Raw genomic sequence first — 22,106 nt, 5'->3', positions numbered from 1 at the left:
CTAATCTCTTCCATTTTGGGTCAATGTCTACCTACATGCAATGATTCATCAGTATATGCCCAGTATTAATGGAGAAATTAATTTCACAAACAGATAGACAGGGGTGAAAACATCCTGGTAAATTCAAAATATATGAAGATGATGTACATCTTGTGTTACACTTACTCGTCTGTATCACTTGATCCAATGCTTGATATGGTGTCTGCGTGCCAAACACCTCTCTTCATTGGCATTGATGTTTGAGGATCTTTTTCAAATCATATAAAAAAAAAGGGAAAAAAAAAAAAAAAACAGAAATGACTAACTAAAATTGATTGTCATAACTGAAAATGTGAACAACCAAGCAAGCAAATCGCATTTCTGCCATAAGTAGATGTGAGTGTCAACACGTGCAGTATGAATGTAGCTAAGACATACCTGCTGAGCCTGTGACCCTACGTGTGACGTTTCGCACTAAGCATTTAGGGAAGTGAGATACACAGACCAAACCAAACTTTACTCAGGATGTATCCAGAGAAGGAAAAGGATGTGTGTTCATACAGTGAAAAATAAAGTCCTTTGATCATAAAACATAGACACTGTGTTATGATCAAAACATTGACGGCATGTGATAGATGCTCTCTGTCGCTCTAAGTTCCACCCTGATGCCACACACATGATACGCGCACACACAGATGACCACACTTCCATCAGCTGATAGAGAGCACGTCGGAAAACACTTCAACCAGCCAAAAATTTAAAACGTTTTTTTACACTCTCCCAGGAATATTGAAACAGTAGCGGTCCATCAAGGAGCAGCTCCAGTGTTAGTAGGGAACATCATGTCCATCACGCAAAAGTGCACAGATAAGCTAGCGGAATCTGCCGTCATTGTAATAATTTCTGAGTTGTATTACAGCATAGAATAGATCCAGGTTTCTTATTTGTGGGTTTTTTACATATGTTCCAGACCTGCGTAGTGTTGGATGTATTCATGCTTTTATGAAACTGGTTAGCCACCGCTGAACTTCTGCACGAGACCTGTTCCCGGGCAGTGCAGGTCACGTGACACAGACCGAGGACAGCAGCAGTACAAACATCTTTGCCACTTATCCAGATTTTCTGCTTAATTTTTTTCTGACATATTGAAAAAAATTACATTAATGAAGAAAATAAATGGATAAAGTCCAACATATACCACGTTTTACAATCAGTTCCTGTTTCCTTACTTCTGGTCTGTCATTCTTCGCCATATGAAATGTCTAACCTGCGGGCTCTTAGACCCCCTCCCCCTCCCCGCTTCTCTTGACTTTTTATCAATGTGTTTTTATACTCTGAGCTTGGGTAAGGAGGTAATAATGAAAAAAAATGAATATACAGACAGTCGCACGCAATAAATTGTTGGTCCATGGTCGCACTCTGTTACATGTCATCGTCTTTCTTCGTTGTAGGAGAACTACCTTTGTAGTCATGAGAACGCCTAACACGGCGGCTATTGGTCATATCACCGTTTATCTACAAGTTGAGGGACAATATAAGGTTTGTACTCACAGAACAATGTAACAGCAGGCTATACGACCGAGGAGGACCCATTAACCATAAAACTTAGCATTGCACCATTTAAATTACGACCTCTTGGTTTGTAATGTTTGTAGCAATCTTAATATTGTGTTATATGCTGATGATGCTGTTATCTTTACTGAAGCAAAATCTGTTTTAGAAGCCTCAGTGATGTTAACAAAAGCAATTACCTGTGTAGATAAGTGGCTGACCAAATCAAGTATCCTACTAAATTTAAAAAAAACTGTCTGCATGCTATTTTCCAAATGTCTACCATCAAAGGGTTCTTTAAATGTGTTGCTGAAAGGAGAGGAGCTCCAGTGTGTTAGTGACTTTAACTATCTTGGAGTTATCTTGGATACTACTTTATCCTTTAAAAAACATGTAAAACATATATCAAAAATTGTTAATTTTAATATTCACAATTTTAGGTAAATTCAACCATCTTTGCCAGACAATTCAGCTAAAATGTTTCTGCACAGCATGATTTTTTCTCACATTGAATACTGCATTACTAACTGGTCATTGACAAGTATGACAACCTTAAAGGCAACTGAATCACTTTTTAAAAAAGCTTTAAAAGTACTTGATAGAAAATCGTTATCTGTCCATCATTGTCCAATACTACAGAAATATAGTATTTTTAAGTTTTGCAAATTTTAGAAATTTTAAACTAGCCTGCTCAGTATATAAGGTCTTAAGTGGACTCACTCCACCACCCTTGGGTGAGTTTATTATGGTCAAAACCAGTACTAGTGGTAGGATAACAAGAGCCTCTACCAGAGGTGATTGTGTAATACCCTTTAGATGCACTACTTTCAGCCAGCATGTGTTATCAGTCAAGGGTTCAGAAATTTGGAATAATATCCCAGCTGCAATAAGAGTTTCTACCACTTTAAATACTTTTAAAATTAATTTGAAACGATGGCTCAAGGGGAACCAGATTTGTGATCATTGATGTTGTGCTCTTATGTAAATGTTACTGTTCTATGTCATGATTGTGTCTTATTGGGTTGCTTTTCCCATGTCTTATGAATTGTCGTTAATATTTTGATCTTAGTCTGTATATTGTGCAAAGTTGTAATGTCATATGATGTTTTTATCTCTTTGATCTGCCAGGGACTACGGATGTAAAGTAGCCTTCGGGCTAATTCTGGCATATTTACATTTATATGTTCATGAATATGCATTGTCCCTTTGAAATAAACGAAACTAAAACTCGGAGCAATTATTTGATTTCTTATGTCATTGGCCTTTGTAACAAAGTGATTTAAAAACAGTTCGCAAAGTTCTGTAGATGCATAATTAAAATGACAGGGCTTAGGGTTAGTAATTGAGTCTAAAACCTTAAATAAAACTCTTGGATTGGATTGATTTTTTTGTAATAATATTAGAATATAAAGCTGTCTTTGCTTCTTTGACTGCTTGTTGATAGGGTTTAAGACTTTCTTTCTAAGCGAGATAAAATACATTTAGTCTGGACTTTTTCCATCTTCTCTCATTTTGCCTGCAAATCTTTAAAAATTGGGTGTGTTTATTGAGCCTGAGTTGGGAAATTAAGCTTGGATTTCTCTCTTTAAAAGGAGCAACAATATTTAAAATAGAATTTGAGGTTTGATAAAAAGAGCTAAGGGCCACCTGATTACATACACAGCTCAGCATTAGTAAATGATTACTTACAGCATTAATAATGGTTTATTAGTGCCGATCCAAGTAATGTACACCATATAGGGAAGGATTAGTAGATGCATTAGTTAGCTGTATCACTAAAAATCTACACCATTCATAAACAATTACTTGCGACATTTTTAAGGGCTTAACTGACATTGTAATTAATCCTAAGTAATGCATGCATAATGACAAATAATTACATAATTAAAATTTTTTGTTAACACATACTAATGCATTAAGTAAGGTTGAGTAGTATACATTAATTATCTACTTGTTAATGTATTAATGTAAAAACATCAGTCTTAGTCTTACTGGACCTCAGTGCTGCATTTGATACAGTTGACCACAATGTATTGCTTAAATGACTGGAGAACTGGGTGGGCCTCTCTGGCACTGTGCTACACTGGTTTAAATCTTATTTAGAGAATAGAAAGTACTTTGTGTCAATAGGTAACTTTACATCTGAGCAGACAAAAATTACATGTGGAGTTCCCCAAGGTTCCACCCTGGGGCCTCTTCTGTTTAACATTTACATGCTCCCACTGGCACAGGTCATGAGAAAAAACAAAGTTAGTTACCATAGCTATGCAGATGACACACAGATATATATTACAATGTCACCAGGAGACCGAGACCCCGTACAGGCTCTTAGTAAATGCATTGAGGAGATTAATTAAGCTGGTTCAGGTCCTATTTAGAAGGCCAGAGTTATTTTGTTACGATCGGCAGCTATGAATCTGAGCGAGTGGCCATGACTTGTGGAGTCGCCCAGGGGTCAGTCCTTGGACCTCTTCTGTTCAACTTGTATATGCTCCATTTGGGTCAAATATTACAGAACTATAGCATTAATTATCAAAGTTATGCAGATGATACGCAATTTATGTGTCTTTGCCACCAGATGACTGCAGCCCAATAGACTTATTGTGTCAGTGTCTGGAGCAAATAAACACCTGGATGAAGGAGAATTTCCTACAATTAAATGTAGATAAAACTGAGATTATTCTGTTTGGTAGCAAAGAGAAGAGGGTCAGCATTGGTAAACACCTGGAGACTCGGGCTCTTAAAATCACCAACCAAGTTCGCAACCTGGGAGTGATAGACTCAGACCTGACTTTCAGCAGCCACATCAAAGCTGTCACTAAGAAGCTTTTTACCAGCTCAGAAACATCAACAGAATTAAAAGTCTAGTCTCCCAGAAAACCAAGAGAAACTCATCCATGCATTCATCTCCAGTAGGCTTGATTACTGTAATGGTCTTTTATCAGGACTTCCTAAAAAGAGCATTAAACATCTGCAGCTCATCCAGAACGCTGCTGCTAGAGTTTTAACCAGGACTAAGAGATCTGAACACATCACACCAGTTTTGAAATCTTTACACTGGCTTCCAGTCAGTCACAGAATAGACTTTAAAACCCTTCTGCTTGTTTACAAATCCCAGAATGGTTTAGGCCCAGAATACATCTGTGATATGTTCAGAGAATATAAACCTAGCAGAGCTCTTAGATCCAAAGATTCTGGTCAACTAGTCCAGACCAGAGTCCAGACTAAACATGGAGAAGCAGCATTTAGCTGTTATGCTGCAAACAAATGGAACAAATTGCCAGTTGAGATTAAACTTTCCCCAAATGTAGACATTTTTAAATCCAGGTTAAAAACATTTCTTTTCTCATGCGCCTATGCATGAAATCTGCACGGTAACTTTTTTTTTTAACTTATCTTGCTTTTAATCATTTTAATGTAATTTATTATTTTATTGTGATTATGTGTTGATTATGTGTTGATGCCTTTTACTGTTCTAAATATCTGTAATGTCTTTGTTTTATGTAAAGCACTTTGAATTGTCCTGTACATGAAATGTGCTATACAAATAAACTGCCTTGCCTAAACTGCCCTAATGACTGGATGTGTCTGAACTTTCTTCAGTTAAACAAAAACAAAACTGAGGTGATTGTCTTTGGTGCGAAAGAGAAACGATTAAAGGTCACCACAGAGCTTCAGTCTATACACCTAAAAACCACCAACCAGGCCAGAAATCTGGGTGTACTGATGGACTCAGACCTTAACTTTGAAAAACACATTAAGGGAATTACAAAATCAGCCTACTATCATCTTAAGAATATATCAAGGGTGAAAGCTCTGATGTCTCAACAGGACCTGGAAGAACTAGTCCACGCATTCATCTAGGGCTGGGCGATATACGATTTTTTCATATCACGATATTTATTTTCATTTTAGGCGATATCGATATATATCACGATATAAAACTCAAATCACTATTTGTCAAATTTAAATAATCTGTTGCTCATAACTGAGATGTGAAATCATCAAAAGTGAGAGGATTGTTTTGATTTAAATATTTATTTCCTACAATAGGTACAGCATGACAGATGTACTGAAGGAACCTAATGCAACTGTTTAAAATAACTTAAAAAAAAGGTACATATTACAAACTAAAAGTCAAGGCAGAAGCTTTCAAGCTTCAAAAGAGAACAATAACAAAACAGACCACTAAAGTGTTTGGTCTACTCCATTTAAAAACAAATATTAATTCTAAAAAATAGATTAACGTTTTCAAGTTCGAAAGGAGAACAGACATAAAATGGACAAGCATTTGTCAATATCAAATGAATAAGATAGAAATTAAAATTAAATTCTCAGAATCTTTCCTTGTCCTTATATACAGAAGTCTGTTGGGTTGTTTTTTTTAAATACAAAATAAAAGAAAATAAAATAAAGATTTGTTGAAACCCTTAGTGCAAATTAAAGCAGCCTCCAAAGACAATTAAATAAAATGCAACAATCTGATGCTCTAAGGCAATAAATTAGAGAAAATAAAAATCTAAGGGCTTTTCAACTAAGTATAACAGGGGATGAGACACAAAATGGACATAAACACTTGTCTATCAAATATGACAAACTACAGAAAATGAATCTCTCTCAATGTTTTAAGTTAAAGCTTTAAAAAAAAAAAAAAAAAAAAAAAACAAACAAACAAGGACTGAACATAAAATGGAATAAAAACAAAAACATTCTTATTTAAATCTGCAGTGAGTGCACATTGAAGCAGCTTTTAAAGGCAACATAAACAAAATAGACCTAACTCAAATGTTGTCATCTTATGCTGTTGGGCAGTAAATGGGGGGAGGTGGGCATAACAAATCCCATTTAGTGCTTTCAATGTTTGAAGTCAGACAAGAGCTTACAAGTTGCGGGCCAGGAAGACAAGTCGGTCAACTGCTTCAGGTTTTAAAGCTGCCCTGTGGCAGGTCACAATATTACCCCCTGTGCTAAACACCCTCTCAGAGGGGGTGCTGGTCGCAGGGATGCACAAGTAGCGCTTTGCCAGGCAGCTAAGTCTTGGGAAGGTTTTTTCGTGGACTTTCCACCACTGCAGTGGGTCCATTTCACTGTCTGCATCTGGTGCTACAAGCAAGTAATTTTCAAGCTCCTTTTCAACTACTTCTCTGTCAGTGAGTCCGGTGCTGGTGGGGTGTGATTTCTTGAAGAAACTCCCCAATGACTTTCTCTTTTTCTTCTGGGTTGGTAGCACAGCAGCAGCTCCTCCCTCTTTTTCTGGCTCCTCTGCTCTGGTTGAAGTGGACGGGTCCTCATTTTGCTCAAACATCTCAGACACAGCTCTCATTTTGATGGCATCAACCTTTTCTGCATTAATGTATTTTACCTTGAAGCGTGGATCTACCAAGGTTGCAACATCAAGCAGATCATCAGTAATCTGCTCACCATACTTTTCATCAAGGTATGCCATGACTGCCATCTTAATGTCCTTTGTGAGCTGCATTTCCTCTTCAGATGGTTTCAGAATCTGTGTTCTGAAAAGATGAAGCATCGGCTTGACGTATGACACGCTGACGTAGCATTCTCCAGAAAGTGAATCTGTGAATTCCAGTAGTGGATTCAGGGCCCCATGCACAGACTCTAGCACATCTATATCTTGCCAGGAGGGAACCAGATGCCTGGTCTTCTTATCTGCACCGAGGACCTGAGAGATGGCTTTTTGTTGCTCCAGCATCCTCTCAACCATTTTTTGGCGTGAACCCCACCTGGTGGGTGACTCTGTCACCAACTTGTGCTGGGGTAGGTGAAGTTCTTCCTGAGCAACAGCCAAGTCTCTCTTCTTCTTCCACGAGAAACTGAAGGCAGCCACTGCTTTCTTACACACACCCACAGCTCGCTCCACCCTCTTGTCTTTTCCGGCTTTCTCTGTAGATGAAAGGTAAAACAGCAAAAAGCACAAATTAAACTCAAATCAAATTAAGATTTCTGTGCAGTAACAACTTAAATTCACAGCACTTCATTACTTCTTTGCCATGATGACACTTCCAAAATTTAACACATTTTAAATTGTGCTGACACTTTGACCAATCACTTTAACTTAAGGTTATTAAAAGAGGTGACAGTATGTGGTATTGTCCTTATTATCATCATCTTCACCCCCATAGTTAATTTAGCCATTTTCATCACTTTTCCCCCTTTTGTTTTGAAGTGTCTCATTTGCTGAAATGATCTAATGTTCTGTATGGGCTACAGGAAGAAGAGCTGATGGTCTGCATTAGCTAATTGGAATATACTGTGAAGAGAGTAGTCTAATATTTTATCAACTTTGTAGAGAAGACTGAAAAGAGTAACTAAATGATGCATGTAAACATCACCTCAGTTAAGTAGGCCTACATGACGGAAAAATTCACTATATAATGATGCAAGTTTTTTTTTTTATAATCAGCATGTAGGTGATGCAGATTTCTAGCTCTTATTATATTTACATAGGCCTAAAGTACAATTAAGATTAGTACTTAATGTGATGTAAATGTAATTCAGCCCCCCAACTTACCAACAGCTGAGTGAAGTCGATGTCCAAAGCACTGCAGCCGGGTCCAGTTGTTAAGGGATGCTGCTTTCACAATATTTGTCCCACTGTCTGTTGTGATGCAGACTTGTTTTTCTTCACTCAGTCCCCAGGATGCAAGCGCTTCTGACAGACCTAGAGCAATAACTTCACCTGTATGGTCGTCAGGAAAGTAGGAAGTTTGAAGACATTTGCTTTTCAAATTCCAGTCTTGGTCGATGTAGTGGGCAGTGAGGCTAAGGTAGGGCTCAGACGTGCGACTTGACCACATGTCGGATGTGGTGGCGAAGTACGACACACTTTGCAGCTCCTTCTCAACTATCTCTCGACACTGCGAGTAAAGCTTCGGAAGTGCTGTCTGAGAGAAGTGTTTACGCCCAGGGAGTTGGTAACGAGGATCAATTACTTTAATTAGCTGCCTGAATCCCTGGTTTTCTACTGTGTTGATTGGTAGCATGTCTTTAGCAAGACAGTAAGCTATTGCGTTCGTAATGTCGCTATGTCTCTTCGTTTTTTTGTCATATGGAGTAACGCTGGAGAAAGCCGACTGTATGGATTGTTGCTGCTGGGCAGGCGATCCTCTGGTTGTTTTTGATATAGAATGAGCACTCATTTCAGTTAGAGATTGAGCGTGCTCTAGTGGGTGGCACTGCTTCAGGTGATAAAACATGTTGGTGGTATTTCCAGACTTTGTGGGAACATGCTTTCTGCACAGTTTACAGTGCACGCTACTCTGTTTTTTGTCAGACTTTAAATAACCGAAATACCTCCACACTACCAAACTTTTTGGGCCCTTCCTTTCAACAATTTCTTCGGCATTTGAACGTTGATCCGTGTCCTTTTCAGTGACCTCGTCATCCATGGTTGACGGTTCTCCAGACGAACCACTCATTTTTTTCGGCTGCCGCGTCGGCTAGTCGGCTACTGCAGCTCAAACTACACACGTGCTGCTCATTAGCTTCGCCTGTGCTGTACGTCAACCTAACCTGACCGACTATGTTCCCGGAGTGATTGGTTCCACATGGTGCTTAATTCAGATTCAGCTCTATCGCGATAGTCTCATATTACTATTGAGAAAAAGTTATTTCGCAATACATATCGTTATCGTTTTATTGCCCAGCCCTACATTCATCTTTAGTCGGCTTGATTATTGTAACAGTATTTTTACAGGTCTACCTAAAAAATCAATTAGACACTTGCAGCTGATTCAGAACTCTGCAGCTCGAGTCCTCACCAAGACCAAGAAAGTGGAGCACATCAGTCCAGCTCTGAGGTCTTTACACTGGCTGCCTGTTTGTCAGAGAATAGATTTTAAAGTTCTGCTGCTGGTCTATAAAGCTCTGAATGGTTTAGGACCAAAATACATCAGTGACCTCTTGACCCAATATGAACCTGCCAGAACCCTCAGGTCATCTAGTTCCAGTTTCTTACCAGCTCCCAGAGTCAAAACCAGACATGGACAAGCTGCATTCAGCTTCTATGCTCTACATTTCTGGAACAAACTCCCAGAAAGCCTCAAATCAGTTGAAACACTCAGTTTATTTAAATCAAGGTTAAAGACCCACCTGTTCTCTGCTACATTTCTATAGTTTTTATTTAGAAGTCCAAATCTACATCTGGTTCTTTTAAGCTGGAATCATGTTTTAATATTGCCTTTAACTTTATTTCTTGCACTTTATCTATTTTATTTTAGCATATTCCTTCTGCTTTTATTTCATTAATTGCATTTCTTTTAATATTCTTTTTTTTATTTATTTATTTTAATGCACTTGTCTGCACCCTGCTGTAATGATTTATGTGAAGCATTTTGAATTGTCTTGTACATGAAATGTGCAATACAAATAAATTTGCCTTTGCCTATTAAGTCATGCAGCGATTTAGTGTTATTAAACATTAAAGATGTTCAATAAAATTATTCATTTTAATAATTTCATAAAATTATGAATTATTAGTCAAAATATTATATACCTCGAGGAGCACCACCACATAGATAGCTTTGTCAATCTAATGGCTGTGAGGACACCATTAGAGTACTAACATGAATTCTTAAGTCGAAGGGACCCATAACATGACTCAAAGGAGGAGTTCACAATAATCAGACCAGTTTAGGATGAATATGAAATATTTATTACTAGTCTAATCATGCATAAATGAAAAGGAAATATTTACATAGGACTTCGCATGGGAAAATGAATCAAACATTGTAAAATGCAGAATATGGTGTTCAAACCAGAATCTTATTTCACTGTAATGTGTCAGAATGAATGAATGAAATGTACGTAAGAAATTAAACAAAAGTTAATTAACCTGCTGTGTTAATTAAACTAAGGTTCAGGACTGAAAAAAGGATCTCTGAAGGTGGTTTATTCCACGTGATGGTTCATAGGCTTGGGTCTGGAGGCTCTGTCTGCTGGTACGGTCTGGTACCACGGCTCGGCTGGTGGTATTGATGATTGGCAGTGAATGGTTTGCAGTGGTAGGCAGGAGAGAAAAGTCCAGCTTAGGATCAGTCCAAAAAGAAACTCTGTAGAACTGGTTCTGAAGCATTTGTCAGCCTGCGTTAACCAGTTATCCAAACTAAAGATCAAAATCTAGGATCAACATTAAAAATCCAAAAGATGCAAACATAACTAAAGAAAAGAGAAGTATCAGCTGAAAAAGGAATGAACTAAACGGAGTTAATCAGTAATCAATTTTGCATCTTGAATGAAGGCACAAACTTAGTATCTGTAGTGATGTTCTTCACATCATGGCAAACTTAAATCTCTGGCATCATCTCTCTCTCTCTTTTGCGTTCAGACGAAGTGTCCTAAAAAATCCATGTCTCTAGGACCTCTGAGAAAAATCTAAGTGACTCTGGAAAAGAGCCATGTCTGACGAGGATGTACAACTCCAGGGGAGGTTGAAGACAGACCGACTACCTAAACTCTTTGTTCTGAGTTCCAAAAGTGTTAGTTTGATGACCCGCCCCACGAAAGGATGTGGGACCATTATCTTGATCAATAAACAATCTTGTGAGCTGGTTAGCAGATAGCAGATACAGAGGGCTGGTCTTATCATTTTGTAAAGAGTATCAAATTAAACATTTTGTGAATATATCTGCATGTCCAAGTTATTAAAGTCTTAAATGAAACATCATTAAAATCATCAGTGAATCACTGAAAAGACAATGAAATAGTAAGACACATGTTGATAAAGTTTCAGATCACAAATTAATCAAGCTTGTTAATTAAACCTTGTACAAAAATTGATAATGATTATATGCATGTGCATGGTATCAAGATAAAACACATATGTATATATGTATATATTTAAATGAACATTTTAAAATAATACAAGTAGAGTTTTTACGCTTCATACAAAGTTTTGTCTTGTGTTGGGACACACAGAAAGATGCTTTTATTACCCCTTTGTTATGTAAGATAAACATTTCTTGGGGTGTTTCCAGATGTCCTGGCCCATTACAGCTGAAAGCAGCAGAAAGGCCTTGTCAGTTGAAGAAAAACACAAGTTTAGAGAGGAACAGCTTCAAAGTGGATGTTTTGAATGAGGAGTTGCATCTGGGATCCAGACACATTTTTAGCTGGTTATAAGACAGATTTATGTTGCAGAAGAATTAAGTTCAGAAACTTCCCAGATCTTGTATATAACTTAACAAAGTACTCCCCAGTCCAGAATGGACAGAGTCGACCTTTGTTGACCTGTGGAACTGGAAACCAAGTCATAAATCTGAGTCAGACCCCCACTTTGGGAGTGAGAGACACTGTTTATCTGTAAGGAGAAAAATCCTCAAAAATGTTTAATTCAGTCAGGATTAAACAGAAGTTCCATTCTTTATTTTCCAAGGCCGAATCTGCTACAGTCATATGCAAACTAATACTAAGTAATACGTAATATTAGTTAATAATACTTATTCGACATTTAATAAATCCTTAATAATGTACTAACGTTAATTAAGGAACCCGTTTGGAAAAGTGTTACCGAATTTTCTTCTATATTGGACATGTTTGGTTTGTGGCAACATGTAAAAGAACCGACCTACATTCGAGGTCACATTCTGGACCTGGTTATTTCACAGGGTGTTGATATTTCTTCTGTTGCGGTCACTGACTTGGCGTTGTCTGACCATTTTTGTATGTTGTTTGATTTACTGATTACTCTGTCTAACCAACCTGCTCCTCGGTTAGGAAAAGGTACATAAATGAAAGAACATGTGTTAAGTTTGTGGAGGCCATAGCTATGTTACCAACAGCCAGTGCAGAGCCTCCTGGATCATTTCAATCTGAAAATCTTAAATGTAATGGATGCTGTTGCACCGATAAGAATCAATAGCACCAAAAACACCATGGAGAAACACCACTGTGGTCACCAGCCTAAAAAGAGAATGCAGGAAAAACTGAACAGAAATGGTGGAAAAATAAACTTCAAATTCACTATGAGCTGTACAAACAAAGCCTGTGTAACTATAACAAATGGTAAATAACAATGAGCTGTGCAAGGCCAGAGAGCTGCATTTATCTGAAATGATTAACAGGAATGTCAACAATTCTCGCACTCTGTTTAATATGATTGAAAAACTTACAAATCCTCCTATACAGATAAGCCCAGAGCTCCTTTCCACTGAGAAATGCAAATAGCCAACTTTTTTAGCAAAAAAATTTAAACAATTAGGCAAAATATTAATTCCACACAGTCAAACAAGAAAATTAGTCTGTGTCTAAAACCCAGAAATATTTCTGATGTTATGTCACAATTTAATATGGTTTATCCTACAAGAAATCATATGGCATTTGAAATCAACAACATGCACTCTGAACTCTTTAAAAGCAGTTTTTACCTCAGTAGAAAGCAATCAACTAGTGATAGTTAACAGCTCTAATAGCAAAATGATCCCAAAACTAAAACATAATGTCCACAATCACTGGCAAAAAACACAAAAAAATTAAAAAGAACAATTACAATATCTTGGCTGAGGTCTGCACTCTCTAAGTCCTACAGGTTTCTTTTGAGAAGGAATTTTCCAAAATGAACATTTTCAGTGACCCCACACTGTGTGCACATTGATTATAGAACACAATTTTAAAAAAGAAGAATATGTGTGTAAGTGTGGAGATGCATTATATACCGGTTCGCCCTAACCCATCTGAATTCCCATAAAGACCACATTTGTAAAAAAAAACTGACAAGGTGGTTGACCTACATGATCCTGTTTGACCATGCAAAAATGCAAAAATACAAGTTTTTATGTGACCTTAAAAGAATGCAGGAGCCTTATCTCTAACCATTATCAAGTCATTGTGTAAAAAGAATGTAGGTAGGGCTCCGGTCAAAGAAGTGTTTTCATAAAATGTGAAGTTAAAAGTAATTTAATTTGTCTAAGATTCTCCAAGAGTCTATTCTGGATTTGCCGGTTAAAGACGGTCTTTTTAAATTAATTTGTGTAAGTTTGCTTACCAAAAGATCTTTAACAGAGTTTATTTAACTGATTCAATAGGGTGCTTTACTGTAGAAAATTTATTTTTATTTTTTGTGTAGTTGTATGTTAAGGACCGCCCCATGCCATCTGTCTGAGACTGGTAAGAAGAGAAAGGGTTTTTACATTCATACTGAATTATTCTTGATGTTTTCCCTTTTAAAGCATATAAACTTAACCATAAAGTTACAGAACATTTTACATTTCCTGCAGATGAATTGTTTCAATTAACATGATCACTCTAGTTGGCTGGACACAGTAGTGGGAGATCCTCTCCAGTCTTCGGACAGAGTATCTGGGAAAGATCTGACCCAACCCTGTAGGTTTAGAGGCCAGAATGCTATCTGGATTCAGTGTGGCTGCAGCAGGGGAGCAGATATTTAGGGTGGGCGCCCTTTAATATCCTGGAATGAAATCATTTTTGTGTGTTATATTTTAACATTTTTAATTAATTAATATCATAATAAAAATCAGTTTTCCTGCATGAAGATGCAGAGAGAATGAATTCTGCATTAACAATAATAATGGAATTTCTTTGAGCGCCCATCATCTAAATGATTTAGTTCACAGCACTGGCCTGTTGAATCGAGTTGCACCCAGAGTGCAGCAACACAGCCAGAAGAGAAACTCATGTACTTCCAAAAGAAAGTCAAGTTTGGATACCAGAAAAGGGAGAGAAAAACACACAAGAAAAGATAATTGAGGAGCAGCAGCTTCTTTTTAATATCTTAAATAGGAGAGGTGAGAGCACACGAACTAACACAGGTTGAGCTGATAGCGGCAGTTGTCTGTAGGCAACACATTAGGATTCATTTAGAGACAACACAGACTGGTTGCTTTCAGAAAGTCATCAAGTTTATTAACACAAATCATTTGACTGTTATGGTCCTCACAATAAAAGATAATTTAACTTTAACTTTAGCCCTTTCCCAGTGATCAATTCATTACATATTTGGAGTTGATGAAAAGATCCAGACATGTCAGTTAATGAAAACTTCTTTTTTTTTCTTTTTTTTTTAGTTAATGAAAACTTCTTTTTTCTTTCTTTTTTTCTTTTTTTCTTTTTTTTTTAGTTAATGAAAACTTCTTTACAACAGCGGAGTGAACATTCAACAGGAAGTTGGTAAATTATTGCCCAAGACCACCATAAAGAATAGAAATAATTAGAACAGAAATACTTTAATAACCCTCAAATGGCAAATTTGGTAACATTCCAATGACCAAAAATACAACTTTGTGATAACAAATACAGAGGCTTTGCCGACAGGTGAGTACTATAGATAACCAAACCAAATTAAACTATTCCAAAACCACCTTCAAAAGTCTGAGAAATGCTGGAACATCTTTCTTTGGGTGTAATAAACTAAGAGAAGCTGTAACAGCATCACAGAAGGACCAAAACAATTGAAAAGGCTTGAAATGTTTCACCATTTCAACTCAAGCAGCTATGAAATATGTTTATAGTTAATGTGTCAGAAGGCAGAAACAGCCAGAGGACATTTGACATGTACAGGACTCTTCTTAGATTCAACATGATGCTTAAAAGTAATCTGAACTATATTTCAAAGAACAGATTAACAGTGACCAAATGTTTATTGCAAAAGCAACCCAGTAGTAATAAGGTAAAGAAATTGAATATTCCACAAAGGCCAAACCCACCTCTCCTGATCACAACTCAGCTGAACTGCATTTTCATGCTGAAGATGAATAATTTTATTTTTATAACCAAAACGCCTTAATGATTTCCAAAAAAATTACATAGCTGTTACTTACTCAAAGTACAGGTCCTATTGGTCATTTAAACCTGTTCATACTTTTAAAATGCCAGATGTGGCATGGCAGCTGTTTCAAACTGAAAGATTAGGCCAAATTTCTACCTGGAGTTAGGGATAAGGATGGCTGAGTGGTTTAAGTTGTAATCTACTGTTATGTAAAGGGCAAAAAGGTAAATGAAAATAGTAAAATAATAGTAAAAAAAAAAAGGAGGGTGGGGGATCATCCTACTTACATCACTAAAGCTTGAGGACACCAGACCTTTGTTAGAAAATTTTTTACTCCTTAAACAGGTTTTTCTCTTATCTGATGCAAGCATATCTCTCAAACTAGCATAGTTCTGTGTGAAACAGCAGGTAAACAAGTAATAAAGTGACCAGTAAAGAATGTTTGACATGCAAAACCTGTCTCCAACCATTGTTTTTCAGTCCACAGGAATGCAAGATTTTACTTAAAATTCTCTTGTTGCATTATTATGCAGGACAGATGGGTGGTTCATGCTCATATAAAAAGGCAGAGGTTAAAGGAAGAGCTGCATCATTCTGAGGAGACAATCTCTTGAGTCTGTAGAGAAGAAAATACTTTTTTAATCATTTGCTTCATTTTTCACTCTTTAAACAACCATAGAAGGTGTGAAGAACCTTTCTTCTTAAGCCGCCATGATCAAACTGGTAAAATTTGACTGTTTTAATTTTTTTAAAGAATAGTTTTATTTTAAATATGAGAATTTTTGTCATTAAATGTGGTTTCATGTGGTGATGTCAGTCTTTTTCATCTCCAATTGTCTCCCACAGTTGAGTCTTGCCATCGTAGTTGGATTGTTCTCTGGTAGGTGCATCCCACTTACTACTTTATTTTACTTTACTTGACTTACAGCTTTACTTTCAGCATGTTCTCTGACCAGAGTATCATCATGTTAATCTTTTACAGGCTCAGTAAGAGCAGATGATATTGGTAAGTATGTATTTTTCTGTCCGCATGAACAAACTTTGTAACTTCTTGCAACATGTCAGTAAAATAAAACTTTTCAGCTCTAGCATTTCCTCTTGTGGAAACACTTCTAGATTACTTTTAGTCTTTCGATAAGTTTTTTAGTCTTCATTTTGTACAGAAAAGTCTGGCGCTTTGTTGAGTCTGTGGAATCTACAATTTTTTATATGCTTCTTTAAATATTAAATTTCTGTAGCACAGGAATATATTCTTTCTGATTTGTGTACCATGTTGACCAATGAATAATTGAATTGTTTCTTTGTCCCACAGACGCTCGTCCAATAGCACCAGGTCAGAGATTAGTTAGGGGAAAATTTTGATGCTTAAAAAAAATTAAATCATTTTGAAATTTTAGTGATTTTTTGTAAAGTGTAGAAACTGATATTGCTTTCTTTCAGAACGCAACGAAGGTCTGACATGCTACCATTCCAGTCCTGTCTGTAAGTACATCCTTTTTTTTTTTTTTTTTTTTTTTTGCCTTATTATTTATGTTCCATTTATGTAAGGTTCTGCATAATTTCCATCAGGGTACAAAGTTACACAGCAGTTGCTATACACCTAAATGATCTCAATGTAAATGTTTGGTTCCAGATTGCTGGACAGAGTGGTTTGACAGCGATAATCCATCCAGACAAGGAGACAAGGAAAGCTTTTCCAGACTTCGCAGAAAATATCCTGGAAAGATCTGCCGTGAACCCATCGATATGGAAGCCAAAACTCTGTCTGGCAAGATACCGGAAGAAGCAGGTGATATCATTGAAATGTAAGTACAGATTATTATAATGTGATTCACACAGTTTGGTTCATCCAGTGTGTTTTTGTCTTTTTCTGATAATTTGTGGATGTGATGCAGTCTTGCCCTTTGTTGGACCCCAAAGGTGCTAATAATTAAGCGTTTGCATTCAGGGCTGCTTTTTTATTTTTATCTTTTAGAAATGATAAACGTACAGAATTCATCTGCAAAAAGAAGGACCAACCAGATAGGAAGTGTGAGGACTATAAAGTTCGCTTCAGCTGCCCTCTGCCTTACTGTGCTGAATTCGGTACTATACACATAAAGTTTACACATCTAGTAACAAACTTCAATGTAAATCCTCTTTTCTTTTTGTTGTTTGTCTACAGCAGTGCATATTTTGAGTGCTTATTCTGTTTATCTTTTTCTGTTCACAATAGTCTGTTGGACAGAGTGGTATGACCAAAGCAAACCCAGCAGGTTGGGTGACTGGGAGACCCTGAGTCGGATACATGAAAAATACCCAGGAGAAGTCTGCAAGTATCCTCTGTACATGGAGGTTGTTGACGCTGACACAATGAAGCCAGCTATCAACACAGGGGATAGATTCTACATGTAAGCTACCTTAAAACAAAAACTTTCCAAACAGCACAAACAACTCACCAGCTAACCACTGCTTTTTTTACAACCCTTTTTTTCTTATTAAACTTTGAACTTTGTTAAACTCTTAAACACCAGCTGAAACAACACTAAATAAGAAACTGGTCACACAACTTATTAACAGTACATCCCAACGCCTCTGGGCTTCAGCACAGACATTATAACACACAAAAAAAAAAACAAATGTAGAAAACAAAATACAAACAAATAGAAACTACTTGTTTGCAAAGCAGAAACTCAGTCACCATCAGACTTTATGTAAAACCAAAATAAATCTCAAGGGGAGGTGTCATCTTCTGGCTTTCAATCAGTCAAGAATGCAGGCATCAAAACTTGTCTCAACTATTGCATTTATTCAGTCTTGTGAATCTGGGGTTTTCATAGCTGTTTTTAGTAGCTCACAAATTCAGCAAGTTGTGATCAACTTTACCATGACAACAGAAAATTTGCCTTTTGGGAAACGTTGGGTGTTTTACATGTCCAAGTACAGGCATTTAACTGGGGTCAAGAAAACACCAGAACCAGACCAAGAATTGATCCAGAAACATAAATTCCATCATTTTTATTTTGTGGAGATCGAGAGTTGAATCGTCTATAAATACTCTTGCAATGTGCAAACTGTCCTGCTTGTTTTACATATTTCCCATAGTTTGACAGAATATTCTGCCTTTTCCTGCAGGCATCGAATGGGCCTCTCTTTCATAACAGCTTTATATTACAGGATTAAGTGAATATTGTCAATATGTATTGTCAGGGACCAAACAGTAAGGCAGCAGGACGCAGGAGGTTTTTGTTCAAAAACCTGGGTCTTTTTATTTACCCCAAAAATCTAAGTTTTACAAAAACCAAAAAATTCAGCTAAACAAACTGTTAACAGAGGCCAACTAAATATAACTAGACTCAAATTTAGAACGCAGTAGAACTCAAGCAAGCAAAGAACTGAGTGAATATAACAAACAAACTGACCTCCTGAACAATCAAACAGGTGAACTTAAATACAAGTTGAGCTAAACCAAGAGTACAACACAAAAAGGGGAAATGCATTGACTACTAAAAATTGCACTAACCAAAACCTCAAAATAAATCCCCAAACACCCCTATGACACTGCGGCATGTGGTCAAGTCGAATGGAGCTGGCAGCAGCCTATCAGAATCCTCAGCCCTTGGTCACGCCTTTGCTGCAGTATGAAGGAGAGGTTGAACTCCAGGTAACTCAAAAAAAGAAATAAATATTAATACAAAACAATTTAATCTTACAGTGCCTAGATGTGTTTAACATGAAGAATTATAGTAATTTAGTAAAGAAGTGAAATGAAATGTGTGGTATTTAGACTCAGGGCTGCAAATAAAATTAAAGTAGATCTACACTTGTGGTGAGGTGTGGATATTACCATGTGTGGTTGGCCAGCACATGTATAATTATGAAGCTTTGAGCGTTTCTGTAACATGTTCAAAATGTGATTCACTGATGTCTCAGCGAAATATTAAATTTTATAACTTATAATTCCTTCCAAATATTTAATTTATCTCTTAGATTAAAATATCAAGTTACATCTTTAATTCACCTGAATTTGCCATCAGAATTAGTGCAAAAATTATCTTTATTATTATTATTGTGCACTTCTGTCTTAATGTCTGTGCTGGTTAAATCCAAATGCTTCAAATATATACATGTATTTATTTTTAAAAATGTAGGAAATCTAGTAAATTTACATCTTTATTTTCCATAAACAGCACATACTTGGCATAATTTAATTATTGGTTTAATTTTTTATCCATACAACCTGTTAATAGCGTCATCTTACTTAAAGGTAGTTTTATAATCACCAGCACAATTACTGCATAGCTGAATTTGCTGGTTACTGTTATTTATTGTATTTTATTTTTATTTTTTCCTCAATGAGTGACTTTAATCTACTTCTACCTTTCTAAATTTGATTTCATGTCTTTTGATTACACTCATATAATATCTGGGAATTATCTTAAAATCATAACATAAAACAATGCAGTTTCTTACCAGCTTCCTCTGTTTGCTGTCTGCAGGTACAATCCAATGCAAGGATTTGTTTGCCGCAACATTGACCAAAAACGTGGCAACTGCAAGAACTACAAAGTACGGTTCGGATGCCCGTGTGATAACTGAGGCTTGATTGCAGCAATGACAATGACAGCAGGAGGAGGAAATTCAACTTTGATTTTTATCTGATTTGTTATTTCTAAAACGTTGATTACTTTGATTGGTAAATTTGATAAATGACATAAATATCATTAGCAAATCTGGAAAAACATAAATCTATTTGAGTATGCGGTGGTGTTCTAAATATGTCAGATTAGCAAAGTCTGGTCTCCTCTAAGTTGTGACAATGTGACTATGAGCCACCAGGCAGAAAAATGCTATTGAGATTCCACTATAAGATGTATTCTGTAGGAAAATGGCATGTTATGAACTTAATCTGAATATTTTCTCTTTTTTTTTTTTTTTTTTGAAATGATGAAATCTATATCTATGGGGAAAAATCAACAACAAATAAATGACTAATGACATGCCGATGTCTTTGATTTGCAGATGATTTGGTGTGAGGAATGTAGACATGTTTTTCGACAGATGGTGAGATTTGATTTACAAAATGAAGGAAGAGCTCTGTGAATTTTGACAAAAATGTCAAATTTGTCAAAAATTTGACAAAAATAATAAGTCAGTTAATTAGAAATTTATATCAAAATACCTGCCAACACTCACAAGTACAAGAAACGAGGCTTACTGTAAATAGATACAGGGGCTTGTCCTCCCATTATGGTTCCTCCATTTCATTCTCCTCTAGGTTCCATTGCCTGTGGCATTCACTCGGTGCTTCATCCCTTGGAGACATTTTCCTGATGTATTCATGGATCTTGGATGTTTCATCTTGGACAGTGGTCCTGATGCTCACTAGTCCTCGGCCTCTCTCTTTGTGCTTAGTTTATTCAAGATTCAAGATTCTTTATTTGTCATTATACAAGTGCGGGACACAAGTACAACGGGATGTCTTCCAGTACAACCTGTCCAAGACTAGACAGCAACAATATGTAAGCAAAAACAGGATCAGGCAGACTGAGGCAGCAGCCACAGCACGACGCACCTATATTAGTATTAGATGTAGATTGAAAAGCTAACATGAGGGGAATAAGATGAGGCTAGAAAAAAAGGCATCTCCACGCTGGGCCTAAGGGCCCAGTGTTGAGATACAAAAAAGCACACCTCAGTACATAAAAGCACATAATTCAGATATTCACAACATAAGAAACACATGGCGGGGGGGAGAGGGGTCTTCCATCGCGGCCAAGTGTGGACGCAGCTGAACATAAAACAGGCGTAGGCTCCCCTACGCCTGTTTTCCGTTTCAAATAAATTTGGTCGATAGCTTTTAGGGACCAGCTGATCAAATCCACGGTTCTAGATTCTAGATTCAGAACAGAAATAGCCTCTGGTCACTGGATTTGGGGTGGAACCTTCTATGCATGGTGAACAGCTTCCGTGTTTTAACATCTCTGGCCTGACCTTTCTCCTTTGGCCAGCTTCTTATCCCAGCAGCGTATCCGATCACTGGTACGGCATAGCTGTTAATTGCCTAAATCTTGTTCTTGCCATTGAGCTGACTTCTCAGGACTTGCCTTACTCGTTGCAGATATTTGGCTGTGGCAGCTTTCCTTGTGGCTTCTTTGCAGTTGCCATTTGCTTGTGGTATTCCAAGGTACTTGTAGCTATCCTCAGCATCTGTTATTCTGCCCTCTGGGAGTGCAGTGCCCTCTGTATGGACTATCTTCCCTCTCTTTGTTACTATTCGGCCACATTTCTCCAGTCCAAATGACATTCCAATGTCCATGCTGTAGATCCTGGTGGTGTGGATCAATGAGTCAATGGCCGTTTCTCAATATGCATACTTGTCTGTATTTGTGTTCTTGTGTACTTTTGAAACATCATCAGTTGAGGCCCAAGTACTGTTCCAATTTAAAGAACGCTTCCAGACAAGTACACTCTAAGTTCCTGGATGTGTACTTGCCATGCCCATTTTATCGAGGATGCATCAGAGTTGACTTGTGCAGACTTCTAGCAGCCTGCTATCCCAGAATGCACAGCAGCACAAACAAAAAAGATGGCGGAGGAGAAAGCTCATAACTGTAAGGTCTGTTTAAAATATTACTCTATTTCAGGTAACGTGGGCTTTAATAACTTCTACACAACAATGAATTTTTCCAAGTTAGTTTGTAGTTGTTTTTTTGTTTGTTTGTTTGTTTGTTTTTTGTTTTTTGTTTTATTTTGTTTTGTTTTTTGTGGTTGCTCTATGAAGTTTAAAACTTTTTTAAAGTGGCTTCAGCATTAGCTGAACAGCTAACAGCTGGTCAGGTGGTGCTCAGATAAACTG

The 22,106-nt window shown here is 37.0% G+C and overlaps 2 protein-coding genes across 3 annotated transcripts; one reads left to right on the top strand and one right to left on the bottom strand.

Annotated features, from left to right (window-relative positions):
• Positions 1–5,396: 5,396 nt before the first annotated feature.
• On the bottom strand, positions 5,397–9,188 carry LOC121639868 (E3 SUMO-protein ligase ZBED1-like). 2 transcript variants are annotated; one of them, XM_041985447.1, is made up of 3 exons: positions 9,025–9,188; positions 8,060–8,574; positions 5,397–7,431 (listed from the first exon to the last, which is right to left on the bottom strand). In XM_041985447.1, exons 1-3 carry the CDS (start codon positions 9,027–9,029, stop codon positions 6,410–6,412), a joined length of 1,542 nt encoding a protein of 513 aa, XP_041841381.1. In that variant the 5' UTR covers positions 9,030–9,188; the 3' UTR covers positions 5,397–6,409. The 2 variants fall into 2 exon arrangements, with proteins under 2 accessions (XP_041841381.1, XP_041841380.1); XM_041985446.1 differs by lacking the exon at positions 9,025–9,188 and having other exon boundaries at positions 8,060–8,845.
• A 6,703-nt stretch (positions 9,189–15,891) lies between these two features.
• LOC121639903 (cartilage intermediate layer protein 2-like) lies at positions 15,892–20,074 on the top strand. Its single transcript, XM_041985503.1, has 9 exons — positions 15,892–15,991; positions 16,115–16,148; positions 16,251–16,274; positions 16,581–16,601; positions 16,709–16,750; positions 16,902–17,073; positions 17,244–17,353; positions 17,484–17,658; positions 19,747–20,074. The coding sequence occupies exons 1-9, from the start codon at positions 15,980–15,982 to the stop codon at positions 19,844–19,846; spliced, it is 690 nt and encodes a 229-aa protein (XP_041841437.1). The 5' UTR covers positions 15,892–15,979; the 3' UTR covers positions 19,847–20,074.
• The last annotated feature ends 2,032 nt before the right edge of the window (positions 20,075–22,106 follow it).

This window comes from Melanotaenia boesemani, chromosome 5, assembly GCF_017639745.1.
Source record: "Melanotaenia boesemani isolate fMelBoe1 chromosome 5, fMelBoe1.pri, whole genome shotgun sequence".
Lineage (NCBI taxonomy): Eukaryota > Metazoa > Chordata > Actinopteri > Atheriniformes > Melanotaeniidae > Melanotaenia > Melanotaenia boesemani.
Note: the sequence above shows the minus strand (reverse complement) of the source record. Positions and strands in the feature narration are given on the sequence as shown.